The sequence below is a fragment of the Hyla sarda genome, chromosome 10 (assembly GCF_029499605.1).
Source record: "Hyla sarda isolate aHylSar1 chromosome 10, aHylSar1.hap1, whole genome shotgun sequence".
NCBI classification, from domain to species: Eukaryota; Metazoa; Chordata; class Amphibia; order Anura; family Hylidae; genus Hyla; species Hyla sarda.
This window is the reverse complement of record NC_079198.1, coordinates 62,008,276-62,022,855: the sequence shown is the minus strand read 5'-3', so window position 1 is coordinate 62,022,855 and position 14,580 is coordinate 62,008,276. Positions and strand designations below refer to the sequence as shown.

The following is a 14,580-nucleotide window of genomic DNA, read 5'->3' as shown; positions in this document are numbered from 1 at the left end:
GCCACTTCAACACATTTTTCAATAGCTCTTGTTTGGTTCAAGTGTCACATATTCAGGCCTAGTGTCCGTACGCCTTTTCTTGGCAGCATCATGGAGGCCAGTAACAAAGGTGCTAATGAAAAGTTTCTTATGGAATTTGTTTCCTAGGTCATACCCTTGATCCTGGAACAAATGAACTAGTCTGGAGAAAAACTTTTCAGCTGATTCCGTAGGTTCCTGAGAGGCATCAGAGAAATTGGTGGAGCTTGAAGCTAGTCTGTCTCTGACCCAGGCGTGTAGTTGTCGGCAGAATTCTATTCCAGAAGAGTATGTCTACTCGTCCATAATAGCAGAACTATCAAGGCTGGTGGAAATTCTAGGCCAGAAGGCGTCTCCAGTTCTTATAGAGACTAGATTATATAAATTCTTCCATATTGATGAATAGGTTTGTTGGATTTGCTTGATTCTTCTGTAGAAAGGCATCGGCTGTTTCTCTGGGTCAGGTAGTTGGGCTACAAGATTATTTACTTGCACCGAGGTAAACGGAACATATTTCTAAAGAGTTTCTGAAAGAGGTTTCTCAGATCCTTTATTTCCACCACTATAGGTAAGTGGTATTGACATTTGCTGCAGACTGGATTAACGGAAACTATGCAGATCTCTGGAATCATCGGGCTGTGTGGGCAAGAGTTTAGATGGCGTGCATCTGGGTAATCCATGTTACAGGTTATCTGAATCATCATGTGGCATTGGGTGTTTACCCAAGAGGTTAGGTTTCTTGAACAAGTTGACAGCATCCACCAGAGCTTGGACTGTTTTGTATGTTTTTGAGATAAGCCTGATTTCTTGCAATGTTGGTATTGGCTTGTGATTCTCAACACTGCGCACTATTGCATTGGCACAGATATTAGGAGGAAATCCAAAGAGTCCAGAACTGAAGGGTGGAATGGCCAGAGAGGAAATTTCCTTCTCTCCAGCTAGATCAAGAATGTGGTGTATTGTGGACTGAAGCTGCCTTATGCAGGCATCATGTTGGGCAGAGGAATATCTGGGACCAACAACATGTATTATCATGTTGCAAGGCAGTGTCCCAGTGCCTGTAATGGCCAGTTGGGTGGTTGAAATGAGCCCTTGTTGAAGTACCAACAGATCAGAGTAATGCTGTATACTAGTCCCTCCTGCATGCACTAAGGCACCTGCAAGACCATAATTATGCTGAATATATGGATTTGCAGGGTTAACTATAGCCTGCACTTGCTGGGTTTCCATGGAACCCATGCCAATCTGGAGTAGGGTGTTATTCCAGATCTTTGTTCCAAGGGCCGGTTGAAAGGATTCAGACACCATACTTGATCTAATGAATTGGTACATGTTACTGTTGGAGGTATTGGAAGGCACATGAAATTGCACCACAGTAGGTGTGATTGTATTAACAGGTGAAAGTGATGTCTTTCCTGGGGACATGATGATGATGATGATCAGTGATAGGAGACTGATACTGTGCATGGGGTTTATCTTGGGATAGAGGACTGTCTTCACTGGGTACAGAGGTCTGACTTATTGGTGAGGCACAGCAATTATTATCAGAATTAAATACAGAGCTTTCTGGTGAGGGCTGATCCGGGAGTGTGTGGGTGTGGTATGGGCCAGTGTTCTGGTCATTACGTACAAAGTAACTCCTAACTTGAGTCATACCTGGAAAGAGATCAAGCGCTTCAGCACTAGAGGAAGTTTCATTTGGAAATCTTCCAGCAACTGGCAAGTTCTGCTTGGGTGTACTGGATGATGGCTCATTACACGTAGTAAGTAGATTTGTTGAACCAAGATGGCTGAAAGCAAAGAAAATGGATTTTGCCACACTTCCTGGTCCTCTAATATGGCTACCAGTACTGGAAGTGGGGCAAGCCACAGTTCCGGTCACTCCAATATGGCTGCCAGTACAGGAAGTTACTGTAGTAACATGGCCACCACTATATGGAGGTTGAATAGAATACAGTAGGGTGGGTGCATTTTTTGGGGGGGCTTCCATTTTTACAGTATACGGAGGTGATGTGACAGTACATGGTGGAGTATTTGCAGGCCGGGCTTTTAAACAGGAAACACGGTCTTCTACTGAGGGCAGATTTTGCTGACAACAACGGGGACACAACCAACAGCTAGAATCATCATCATTGTCATGTGGCTCCTCACACCCAGGGAGGAAGGGAGCTTGCAAACTGCTCATATTTTACCCTTTAAAGTTAACCAGTTCAGGAATTAAACAGTTTTAATGCCTTTTAAGTCTCAGATTGAGTAAGGGTTGCAAATGACCCTATTAGCAAAATCTCTCAGTGGACTGGCCGTACAAAAATTGGTATCCAGCACTAACACAAGAGTGTGCATTTGTAAACCAAAGTTTGCTTCCTGATGCTAATCTCTGGTACACAAGCACACTGAACTGATATATATATATCAGCAGGCCGCTAAAAAGCTATCAAGCATACAATAGAGCGGATACTGGATTGACTGACAGCAGTGCTTTACACAATAGCTATGCCTTGATACTGTTACTGGCTGGCATGTCCCCTCAGCCAGTACACCGTTGTCATCTGATACAGTTACTCCGAGTGATACAACACATCTCTCTCAATTCAGTTATCAGGAGTACAACATTTGTGGAAAAGATATCGGATACACTCCTAATTACCAGAGATAATAATAAAAATCTTCAGCACTTTTTTTTCCCCTTGACCGTATTCCACTGAGCAGATAAAAAAATGTCAAAAATCTAAATTAAAATCCTTACACAACATTCTCTGTATTCTAAGATGTCATGTCAGGTTTTCCCTACCGTGAAAAAAAAATCTGAAGAAACCTTATTAAATAGTGCATTTCACATGTTTTGAAATGCCTGGCCTTGTGCGCTTGATAAGCGTCCACAATCTAAGCCAAAGAAAAGGGGGGGGGGGGGGGGTTACTTTATTACCCGAGGCTGCATAAAAATCTCACAGGCAGATTTAACTCCCTATTTGCCTCTAATCTAAGATTTATAAAGCAGCTACAGTCAAGTACCAATGCGGCTAGAACTCATAAATTAGACCACACAGCGGGAAAATACCCTGCCGCTAGGGTTTCTCTTAGAGGTTCAACAAGACCATCTGTTTGGCTTCTCAGAACCACTCAATCAACACTGATAAGAGCTACAGATTTATAAAATCAGCAGACTTACCGCGTTCTGTAGGGTTGATAAAGCCCTTTGAGCAGCCCGAGATTCCTCTGGATAGTTAAAGCTGTCGCTCCCCCAGACTTGGTCTTCCCGTGAGTGCGGTCCTGGGAACAATTTCACCCTCCCTCGCTTCCGAAAGGAGTCGGCGGCACCAACTGATAAGGATGGACTGAGTGGGGGCTTCCAAATATGATTGACTGTGCTGCTATATACTTTGCCAAGTGTCGACATAAGAAAATATACACCACACAGGGTATGTTGGTATACACTCTTTCTTAGCATGAATCTCTGCTGCTCCCAAAAGAGTTCTGCTTTATTACAGGAAGTAAATTTGGTTTTTACATTTGGAAGAAAGGTGGGTTGGTTATGACATCACAATTAGCATGTTACATTTGGATTGGTTGTTCAACTATTGTGTCCGTATATATTAGCATATCTAGTGTCCATTAATTTCTTGGCAGAAGTTCTTTGTTCGTCAGATATTTAGTCTTTTAATCCCACATGGCGTCATGGCAAGGTCTCAAACCAGAGTAACGAGCAGATAGCATTCTGATGTATATGGGTTAATGGGTAGGGGAACAGATATACCGTATTTATCGGCGTATAACACGCACTTTTTAGGCTAAAATTTTTTGCCTAAAGTGTACCTGTGTGTTATACGCCGATAAGCCGCTGCAGTTCAATTATTTAAAGCGGCGCTTTAAATCAATGAACTGCAGCGGCTTTGCAAGTGCAGAGACAGCCAGCGCTGCCGGCTTCTCTGCCCCTGCCTGCCCTGGGGTCTAGAGCCCTGCTGCTGGCCCTTCTCTCCACCTGGCTATCGGCACCGATTCCCGTTCTCTCCCCCTGACTATCGGTGACGGTGCCCCATTGCCGGCACCGATAGCCAGGGGGAGAGAAGCGGCGCCGGCAATGGGGCAGCGGCGCCGACAGACAGGGGGAGAGAAGGGGCAGCGGCACCCATTGCCGGCACCGCTGCCCCATTGCCTCCCCCCATCCCCGGTTGCATAATTACCTGTTGCCGGGGTCGGGTCCGCGCTGCTTCAGGCCTCCGGTGTGCGCCCCCTGCGCCGTCATTGTGCGGCGCCGTGCAGCGCATAGCAACGACGCAGGGAACGCACACCGGAGGCCTGAAGCAGCACGGACCCGACCCCGGCAAAAGGTAATTATGCAACCGGGGATTGGGGGAGGCAACGGGGCAGCGGCGCCGGCAATGGGTGCCGCTGCCCCTTCTCTCCCCCTGGCTATCGGCGCCGCTGCCCCATTGCCGGCGCTGCTTCTCTCCCCCTGGCTATCGGCGCCGGCAATGGGGCACCGGCACCGATAGTCAGGGGGAGAGAAGCGGTGGCAGCAAGGCTCTAGACCCCCAGTAAAGACAGGGGGAGAGAAGCTGGCAGCGGCCTTTCTACCCCTGCCTTTCCTGGGGGTGTATCGGGGTATATGCGTGCACACACACGCACCCTCATTTTACCATGGATATTTGGGTAAAAAACTTTTTTTACCCAAATATCCTTGGTAAAATGAGGGTGCGTGTTATAGGCCGGTGCGTGGTATACCCCGATAAATACGGTATTTTCCAGCAGCAATGGCATATTAATATTAGTATATTGATCAGTCATTAGAAACATAAGGGTCATCCCTATCACCATGACATACATTTATGTGCAAAGTCATTAAGGGGTTAATAAACCTATTGAAAAGAAGTGGACCCAGTACTGACCCTTCGGTACCCCGACTTGTTACCACAATATAAAAAAAAAAAAGCAATGTACAACCTTAATTGGGCTCCTTTTTTCAGAAGATTAAATCTACTTGTATTTTATTTATTGTTTGCTATGCTGTATGTGTAACACTTTTCCTTTTCTGTTTAGTTTGTGTTCTTTATTATGTTCTTGGATTCTTCTCTTCTGTGGATCCTCCAGTTAGCCTATTGCTTACCCACCAGTGGGATCACTTATTTTTTCTCTTTCACCTTGCAGGAGTTCCACTCGTCAAGTAAGATTGAAAAGCAATCTTTCCTTTCTTTTGCGAAACAACTGGAAGACTCCCTCCTTCAGCCTTACCATTCTCTGCTGCTGGAGCTTCAAGTAAGCATTCTTTCCAAAACCTTCCAAATTGTAACACCCTTTTCCCTACTCATCTGTTCTCTTGTTGTTTCATAGACTGATCCCATAGTGTCTGGGTTTTATTTCCCTGTTAATCACCTGGCTTGATATTTGAAAACTCAGTACCCCAGGAGGAGTATTTCTCCTGTTCTGTATGCTACATGAAATGGATTTTGTTTACCATACAAACCTGCTGCAGAAATCTACCTTAAGACTTCAGTAGTTCTATGATTTAAAAACCTGCAGATATTTGTTGGACAGTTATGGAGCCCAATTCATGATGGAAGAAAAGCACTTATATATTTAAAATACGCTCCATCAAGCTATTTATTATAGAAGCTGGCCTGATGATCTGCTTTGTTCAACCTCCTTTTAACCCCTTAACGACAATGGATGTAAATGAACTTTATGGTGGCGTGGTACTTATCAGCAGCCAGGGACCCGCCGGTAATGGCGGACATCCGCGATCGCGCGGATGTCCGCCATTAACCCCTCAGATGCCGTGATCAATACAGATCACGGCATCTGCGGCAGTGTGGTACTTTGAATGGATGATCGGATCGCCCGCAGCGCTGCCGCGGGGATCCTAGCATGGCAGCAGGAGGTCCCCTCACCTGTCTCCGGCTGTCTCCCGGGGTCTTCTGCTCTGGTCTGAGATCGAGCAGACCAGAGCAGAAGATCACCGATAATGCTGATCAGTGCTATGTCCTATACATAGCACTGAACAGTATTAGCAATCAAATGATTGCTAAAAAAAAATGTCAAATGAAAAAGTAAAAAAAAATAGAAAAATCCCCTCCCACAATAAAAAAGTAAAACGTCAGTTTTTCCCATTTTACCCCCAAAAAGCGTAAAAAAAATTAATACACATATTACGTATCGCCGCATGCGTAAAAGTCTGAACTATTAAAATATATTGTTAATTATCCCATACGGTGAACTGCGTAAACATAAAAAATTTTTACATTTTTTTTTTTTTTAAAGTAAAAAAATGCAGCTTTTTTGTCACATTTTATTCTAAAAAAATTTTATAAAAAATGTATAAAAAGTAAAACCTAAGCAAAAGTGGTACTGATAAAAACTACAGATCATGGCGCGAAAAATGAGTCCTCATACCGCCCCATATATGGAAAAAGGAGAACGTTATAGGTGGTCAAAATAGGGCAATTTCAAACATACTAATTTTGTTAAAATGGTTTGAGATTTTTTTTTTAAGCGGTACAATTATAGAAAAACATATAACATGGGTATCATTTTAATGGTATTGACCCACAGAATTAAGAAAACATGTCATTTTTACCGGAAAGTGTACAGCGTGAAAACAAAACCTTCCAAAATTTGCTAAATTGCGGTTTTCATTTCAATTTCCCAACATAAATAATATTTGATTGGTTGCGCCGTACATTTTATGGTAAAATAAGTAATGTAATTACAATGTACAATTGGTGACGCAAAAAACAAGCCCTCATATGGGTCTGTGGATGGAAATATAAGAGAGTTATGATTTTTAGAAGGCGAGTAGGAAAAAACAAAAATGCAAAAATAAAATTGGTCTGGTCCTTAAGGCCAAAATGGGCCTGGTCCTTAAGGGGTTAAAGGGATTATCTAGGATTGAAGGATCTTCAACAAATAACAACACACCTGTCCTCAGGTTGTATGTGGCATTGCAGCTTAGTTCCATTGAAGTGAATAGAGCCAAGTTGTAATACTACACACTATCTGAGGACAGGTGTGGTGATTTTTTTGAAAGATATTAGCTCCATTCTTTCTATTCCTGGATAACCTTTTTAACTTCTGGTATCACCTTGCGAAATTGCAGCTGCCCATTATTGTAAAACCACCCCTTTCTGGATCTAAGTAGGCACTGTTGTTTTAACAGATTTGGTGTCCATAAATCTAAAGTGCAAGCGACTATAGGGAACTCCGTAATATATCTTAACAGAGAAAAATTCACCTTTTTCTTTGTGTCAGACTCCTTTTTTCTGCTCTCCCCTCCCAACCTCAGATTCATCATTCACTCTTTGAAAACTGTTCAAGTCTGTCTTAGGACAGATGAGCTCACTGAAGTTTCAGGTTTCAGCCACCCATACAGGGAATCGTGGACATGTTTGCTTGTAGTGAGTATTTGGTTTGAACCCACTGCTTAATTTAAAACTTATACTGCTCACTTAATATCCTTTATTCTGCTGCTTCTTAGGGTGTGCGATAAAGATATAGGGGAGCAGATATAGATGTTCATCTCCGTCCATTAGTTAAGGTACAACGAACATTTTGAAATAGAGTCTGCAGAGTAAAAAACTGGGAAAAAAATCATTATAATAGTGCTATGTCTTTTGTACATAAATGACAGCTTATTCTGAGAAGTTACTTAAAATAAAATGTATGCTTTAAAGAGAACCTGTCTTCAATTTGTGCCTGAACCACAAATCTTTAGGTTGATCACTGGCAGCTTCTCCCCATCCCACTGGCCTTGATTGATAGGATAGATCTTTCCCTTTATTCAAACAGGTGGACATCTATCGTGCAAGGCTGGTGGGGTGGGGAGAAGAAGCTGCTGGGGACTGCCCTGGTAAAACATGATTTGGGCAGCATGTTATGACAGGTGTTGATAACTGCATGCAATGTACTTTGTATCTTTTAGCTCCTATATGATCCCATTAACCCGGACCGTGATGCCCTGCTGGAAACTACAGGCCTTTCAGACTCAGAGAAACTATCCAAGGAGAAGGAAGTTCTGGAACGTTTACAGCCAATTTTGGATCAGGGAAATTTCAACATTTTATCAGAGGATGCCTTGGCATATGCTTTAATAGTGCATCACCCCCAAGATGGAGTGCAGGTAATAGACTTAAACAGGCAGGCTTATTATTCTTTACTAATAGGTCTAAAATAAAAGCTGAATTAGTTGCCTAGAGCAATAAGCATCAAAGCACAGCTTCCATTTCTTATAGTGCGCTTGAAAAATAAAAGGCTTTTCTGTGATTGACTGCTAAGGGTAAAAGGCAGTTTTTCCTTTTAGTCAAGTTTTTCTTTATTTCTCCCATAGTTATAAACAGAACTGTGGTACTGGGAAGAGTCTGGGAGGTGCTCTGCCACACAGGTCAACTTCGTGGACATTTGATTTTTTACTTAAGATTTCATACGGTTATAACAATACGTTTAGCGGATGCCAGAATCGAGATGTAAATGCACCCTTAGTTGTGAGTAATGAGGGACTTGTCAGGATTTGTGTTTTGTGCAGCATAAATTTACACAGACTTCCTATAATGTTGCCTTCCATGTGGGTTGCCTTAATATCCATGAAAGTACAACCAATCATTTCATTAAAGTATCGGCTTATAAACTTTGTGTAATTTGCGTTAGACTATATTCTTTCAATGTTCCTATTAACCAAACATTACCTTTTTGGGTAAAAGAAGTACAAATTTGTTGCAGGGATTTCCAGCAAAAAAGTTTTTGTTTTCCTTGTTTCCAGCCAAAAAAAAATAAATAAAAAAAAAGGTCGCCCCAAAGCCTTCATGATCATGGTGCAGTTTTTTTTAACTTCCTATTGCATGAGACATTGCCTCTCAGCCACTCATTGGCTAAGCCGGAACGGCACTGCAGCTAGTGATTGGATGAGCAGCAATGTCATATTGTGCGCAGTGGGGACTGAGTAACATATTCACATAGGCTGCGAGTCAGGTAGGTAGGTAAGAACAGTTTAGATTTATATATATTTATATATACACAGTCATGGCCATAAATGTTGGCACCCCTGAAATTTTTCAAGAAAATTAAGTTTTTCTCACAGAAAAGGATTGCAGTAACACATGTTTTGCTATACACATATTTATTCTCTTTGTGTGTATTGGAACTAAGCCAAAACAGGGAGGAAAAAAAAGCAAATTGGACATAATGTCACACCAAACTTCAAAAATTGCCTGGACAAAATTATTGGCACCCTAAACCTAATATTTTGTTGCACACCCTTTGGAAAAAATAACTGAGATCAGTTGCTTCCTATAACCATCAATAAGCTTCTTACACCTCTCAGCTGGAATGTTGGACCACTCTTTCTTTGCAAACTGCTCCAGGTCTCTTATTGGAAGGGCACCTTTTCCCAAAATGAATTTTAAGATCTCTCCACAGGTGTTCAATGGGATTTAGATCTGGACTCACTGATGGCTACTTCAGAACTCTCCAGCGCTTTGTTGCCATCCATTTCTGGGTGCTTTTTGACGTATGTTTGGGTCCATTGTCCTGCTGGAAGACCCAAGATCTCGGACGCAAACCCAGCTTTCTGACTCTGGGCTGTACAGTGCGACCAAAAATCTGTTGGTTATCCTCAGATTTCATTATGCCTTGCACACATTCAAGTCACCCAGTGCCAGAGGCAGCAAAACAACTCCAAAACATAATTGAAACTCCACCATATTTCACTGCAGGTACTGTGTTCTTTTCTTTGTAGGCCTCCTTCTGTTTTTGGTAACCAGCAGACTGATGTGCTTTACCAAAAAGCTCTGTCTTGGTCTCATCTGTCCACAAGACGTTTTCCCAAAAGGCTTTTGGCTTTTGTTCAGTTTGGCAAAATGTACTCTTGCTTTTATATGTCTGTGTGTCAGCAGTGGGGTCCTCCTGGGTCTCCTGCCATAGTGTTTCATTTCAAGTCCTCAGACAGTTTTCTTCTCCTATTTCTGTTGTCCATGCTTAGTGTGGCATACACAGACACACAATACAAAGACTTAGTGAACTTCTCTCCTTTTTATCTGCTTTCACGTGTGATTTTTATGTTGCCCACACCTGTTACTTGCCCCAGGCTAGTTTTGGCCTATATGACCCAGTCTTTTTTTCAAATCTGACATGTGTCTCTTTAACCTTTTAAGGACCAATGACGTCCTGGGACGTCATGGCACCCTGGGCCTTAAGGACCAATGACGTCCCACGACGTCATGGCCTTTTCCGGTCCCTGCCGCTCGCCGGGCAGAGATCGGGACTGGATGCCTGCTGAAATCCTTCAGCAGGCATCCAGGGCAAACACCGAGGGGGGCCATGTAGGCCCCCCATGTCGGCGATCGCCGCAAATCGCAAGGGAAATCGCCCTTGCGATCTGCGGCGATACCGGGCTGATCGGGTCTCTGGGACCCGACCGCCCAGTAATTTTGCATGATCCCGGCTGTCACAGACAGCCAGGACCATGCTAAAACACAGGAGCCAGGTGGCAAGCCTGCCACCTCCTCCGATCCCCAATCGCAGGGGGGGGTACGGTTACTTCCTCCCGCCCTGCCCGGCCCCTGAAAGTCCGGAGAGGACTGGAGGAAGACCGGAGGACGCAGCGGGGGACGGGGGAGTGCTGGAGACCGGCCCCGGTAGTTACCTCGTCCCTGAAGACCCGGATCCCGGCGATGAAGACGGCGGCGGCGACAGGTGAGTAGATCTTCAGCCGCGGTCGGGCCCTTTACAGCAATGCACGTCGCCGTAAAGCGACATGCATTGCTGTATTGGGACCCTGTATACTACAACTCCCAGCATGCCCAGACAGCCCTTGGCGTCTGGGCATGCTGGGAGTTGTAGTTTTGCAACATCTGGAGGTCCACAGTTTGGAGACCACTGTGCCCTTCCAAATGTTGCAAAACTACACATCCTCAGCATGCCCTTACTGTCCAGGCATGCTGCGAGTTGTAGTTCTGTAACATCTGGACCTTCAGATGTTGCAGAACTACAACTCCCAGCATGCCTGGAGAGTTTGGGCATACTGGGAGTTGTAGTTTTGCAACATCTGGAAGGGCACAGATTGGGAACCACTGTATTAGTGGTCTACAAACTGTAGTCCTCCAGATGTTGCAAAACTACAACTCCAAGCATGCTGGGAGTTGTAGTTCGGCAACATCTGGCTCTAAAGATGTTGCCGAACTACTACTTCCAGCATGCCTGAGAATGCTGGGAGTTGTAGTTTTGCAACAACAGGAGGCACACTGGTTGGGAAACATTGTCTGTTTCCTAACTCAGTGTTTCCCAACCCGTGTGCCTCCAGCTGTTGCAAAACTATAACTACCAGCATGCACTGATGGACTGTGCATGCTGGGAGTTGTAGTTTTAATTTAGCCAAACAACAAAAACGGCAAAACAATACGTGCCGTATGTAGGTCCCGGGGGTACCAATATATAGCCAAAAACAAAGAGACCCACAATACTAATATTATTTCAAAAAGTATAACAATCTTTATTAGACAATAAAAAACAGTTTTAAAAAGTTAGAAAAAGGCAGAGGATGACCTTACGCAGGAAACAGGTGCCAGTGGACCTGGTATGGGCAATGTAGGTATTCAGTCAAGAGTAAGGCTGGCGTAGCTGCATGTTTATAATATCGTAACAATAGATATAATATCTAACATACATTGAGGTAACATAGGAAGCAGCAATGCAATACAACAGACATAAATAGGAAATACCTAAAAAAGACTACCTGTCATATACCCAAAGGCCAGGAGCACCAAGCACCAACACTCCAACGCACGTTTCGCTTATGGGCTTCGTCAGGGGGCGTCACCTGTTGTTTCCTGCGTAAGGTCATCCTCTGCCTTTTTCTAACTTTTTAAAACTGTTTTTTATTGTCTAATAAAGATTGTTATACTTTTTGAAATAATATTAGTATTGTGGGTCTCTTTGTTTTTGGCTATATATGAGTTGTAGTTTTGCAACAGCTGGAGGTTCCCCCCCCCCCCCCCCCCTGTGAATGTACAGGATACATTCACAGGGGCAGGGGGCTTACAGTGAGTATCAGGCTGCAAGTTTGCAATGCAGCAAATTTTGCGCGGCAGCTCAAACTCGCAGCGGGAAACTTGCTGTAACCCCCCGCCCGTGTGACTGTACCCTAAAAACACTACACTACACTAACACAAAATAAAATAAAAAAAGTAAAAAACACTACATATACACATACCCCTACACAGTCCCCCTCCCCAATAAAAATGAAAAACGTCTAGTACGCCACTGTTTTCAAAATGGAGCCTCCAGCTGTTGCATAACAACAACTCCCAGTATTGCCGGACAGCCGTTGACTGTCCAGGCATGCTGGGAGTTTTGCAACAGCTGGAGGCACCCTGTTTAGGAATCACTGGCGTAGAATACCCCTATGCAAATCCCTAATTCAGGCCTCAAATGCACATGGCGCTCTCACTTTGGAGCCCTGTCGTATTTCAAGGCAACAGTTTAGGGTCACATATGGGGTATCGCCGTACTCGGGAGAAATAGCCTAACAAGTTTTGGGGGGCTTTTTCTCCTTTCACCCCTTATGAAAAGGTGAAGTTGGGGTCTACACCAGCATGTTAGTGTAAAAAAATAAATTTTTTACACTAACATGCTGGTGTTGCCCCATACTTTTCATTTTGACAAGAGGTAAAAGGGAAAAAATGTAATGCAATTTCTCCCGACTACGGAGATACCCCATATGTGTGCGCAAAGTGCTCTGGGGGCGCACAACAAGGCCCAGAAGGGAGAGTGCACCATGTACATTTGAGGTGATTTTCACAGGGGTGGCTGATTGTTACAGCGGTTTTGACAAACGCAAAAAAAACAAAACCCCACGTGACCCCATTTCGGAAACTACACCCCTCACGGAATGTAATGAGGGGTGCAGTGAGAATTTAAGCCCCCCCCCCCCCCCCCACTGGTGTCTGACAGATCTTTGGAACAGTGGGCTGTGCAAATTAAAAATTTTGTACAGCCCACTGTTCCAAAGATCTGACAGACACCAGTGGGGGGTAAATGCTCACTGTACCCCTTGTTACGTTCCTCAAGGGGTCTAGTTTCCAAAATGGTATGCCATGTGGGGGTTATTTTGCTGTCCTGGTACCATAGGGGCTTCCTAAATGTGACATGCCCCCCGAGCAAAATTTGCTCTCAAAAAGCCAAATATGACTCCTTCTCTTCTGAGCATTGTAGTTCGCCCATAGTGCACTTCAGGTCAACTTATGGGGTACCTCCATACTCAGAAGAGATGGGGTTACAAATTTTGGGGGGTATTTTCTGCTATTAACCCTTGCATAAATGTGAAATTTGGGGGGAAACACACATTTTAGTGACATTTTTTTTACATATGCAAAAGTCGTGAAACACCTGTCGGATATTAAGGCTCACTTTATTCTTTGTTACGTTCCTCAAGGGGTCTAATTTACAAAATGGTATGCCATGTGTTTTTTCTCCCTGTTCTGGCACCATAGGGGCTTCCTAAATGCAACATGCCCCCCAAAAACCATTTCAGAAAAACGTACTCTCCAAAATCCCCTTGTCGCTCCTTCGCTTCTGAGCCCTCTACTGCGCCCGCCGAACACTTTACATAGACATATGAGGTATGTGCTTACTCGAGACACATTGGGCTACAAATATAAATATAAATGTTCTCCTTTTACCCCTTGTAAAAATTAAAAAATTGGGTCTACAAGAACATGCGAGTGTAAAAAATGAAGATTGTGAATTTTCTCCTTCACTTTGCTGCTATTCCTGTGAAACACCTAAAGGGTTAAAATGCTGACTGAATGTCATTTTGAATACTTTGGGGGCTGCAGTTTTTATAATGGGGTAATTTGTGGGGCATTTCTAATATGAAGACCCTTCAAATCCACTTCAAACCTGAACTGGTCCCTGAAAAATTGTGATTTTGGAAATTTTGTGAAAAATTGGAAAATTGCTGCTGAACTTTGAAGCCCTCTGGTGTCTTCCAAAAGTAAAAACACGTACATTTTATGATGCAAACATAAAGTAGACATATTGTATATGTGAATAAAAAAAAAATGATTTGGAATATCCATTTTCCTTACAAGCAGAGAGCTTCAAAGTTAGAAAAATGCTAAATTAACGATGCAAGAAACGATGCAAGTATCGACAAAATTTTACCAATAACATAAAGTAGAATATGTCACGAAAAAACTATCTCGGAATCAGAATGATAGGTAAAAGCATCCCAGTTATTAATGTTTAAAGTGACAGTGGTCAGATGTTCAAAAAACGCTCTGGTCCTAAGGTGTAAAATGGCCTGGTCCTTAAGGGGTTAAGTGGTTATAACTTTGGACTGCTTGAACCTGGCAAAGTGATTCAGAGAGAGTTTTTTCGAGACATATTGTACTTTATATTAGTGGTAAATTTTTGTAGATTTTTGTGAAAAACTCTAAAATATTGTGAAAAATTGGAAACATTTTTCTCTATGTTTGAAACTCTCTACCTGAAAGTCATCCACAGCATGTCTACTTTTCGCTGGCATCATTTGTTAAACGTTCTTTAACTTTTTTATGACATTTGAAGGCTTATAATAGT

General features: G+C 43.3%; 1 protein-coding gene across 4 annotated transcripts in view; it reads left to right on the top strand.

The window, feature by feature from the left end:
* The window catches only part of TMEM143 (transmembrane protein 143), a 151,663-nt gene that overhangs the window by 68,027 nt on the left and 69,056 nt on the right, over window positions 1–14,580 (top strand). For all 4 annotated transcript variants that reach the window (XM_056544614.1, XM_056544615.1, XM_056544613.1 and 1 more), the window contains 2 exons: window positions 5,164–5,271; window positions 7,931–8,128. In XM_056544614.1, coding sequence (XP_056400589.1) covers window positions 5,164–5,271; window positions 7,931–8,128 — 306 coding nt within the window. The remainder of the gene's footprint in view (window positions 1–5,163; window positions 5,272–7,930; window positions 8,129–14,580) is intronic.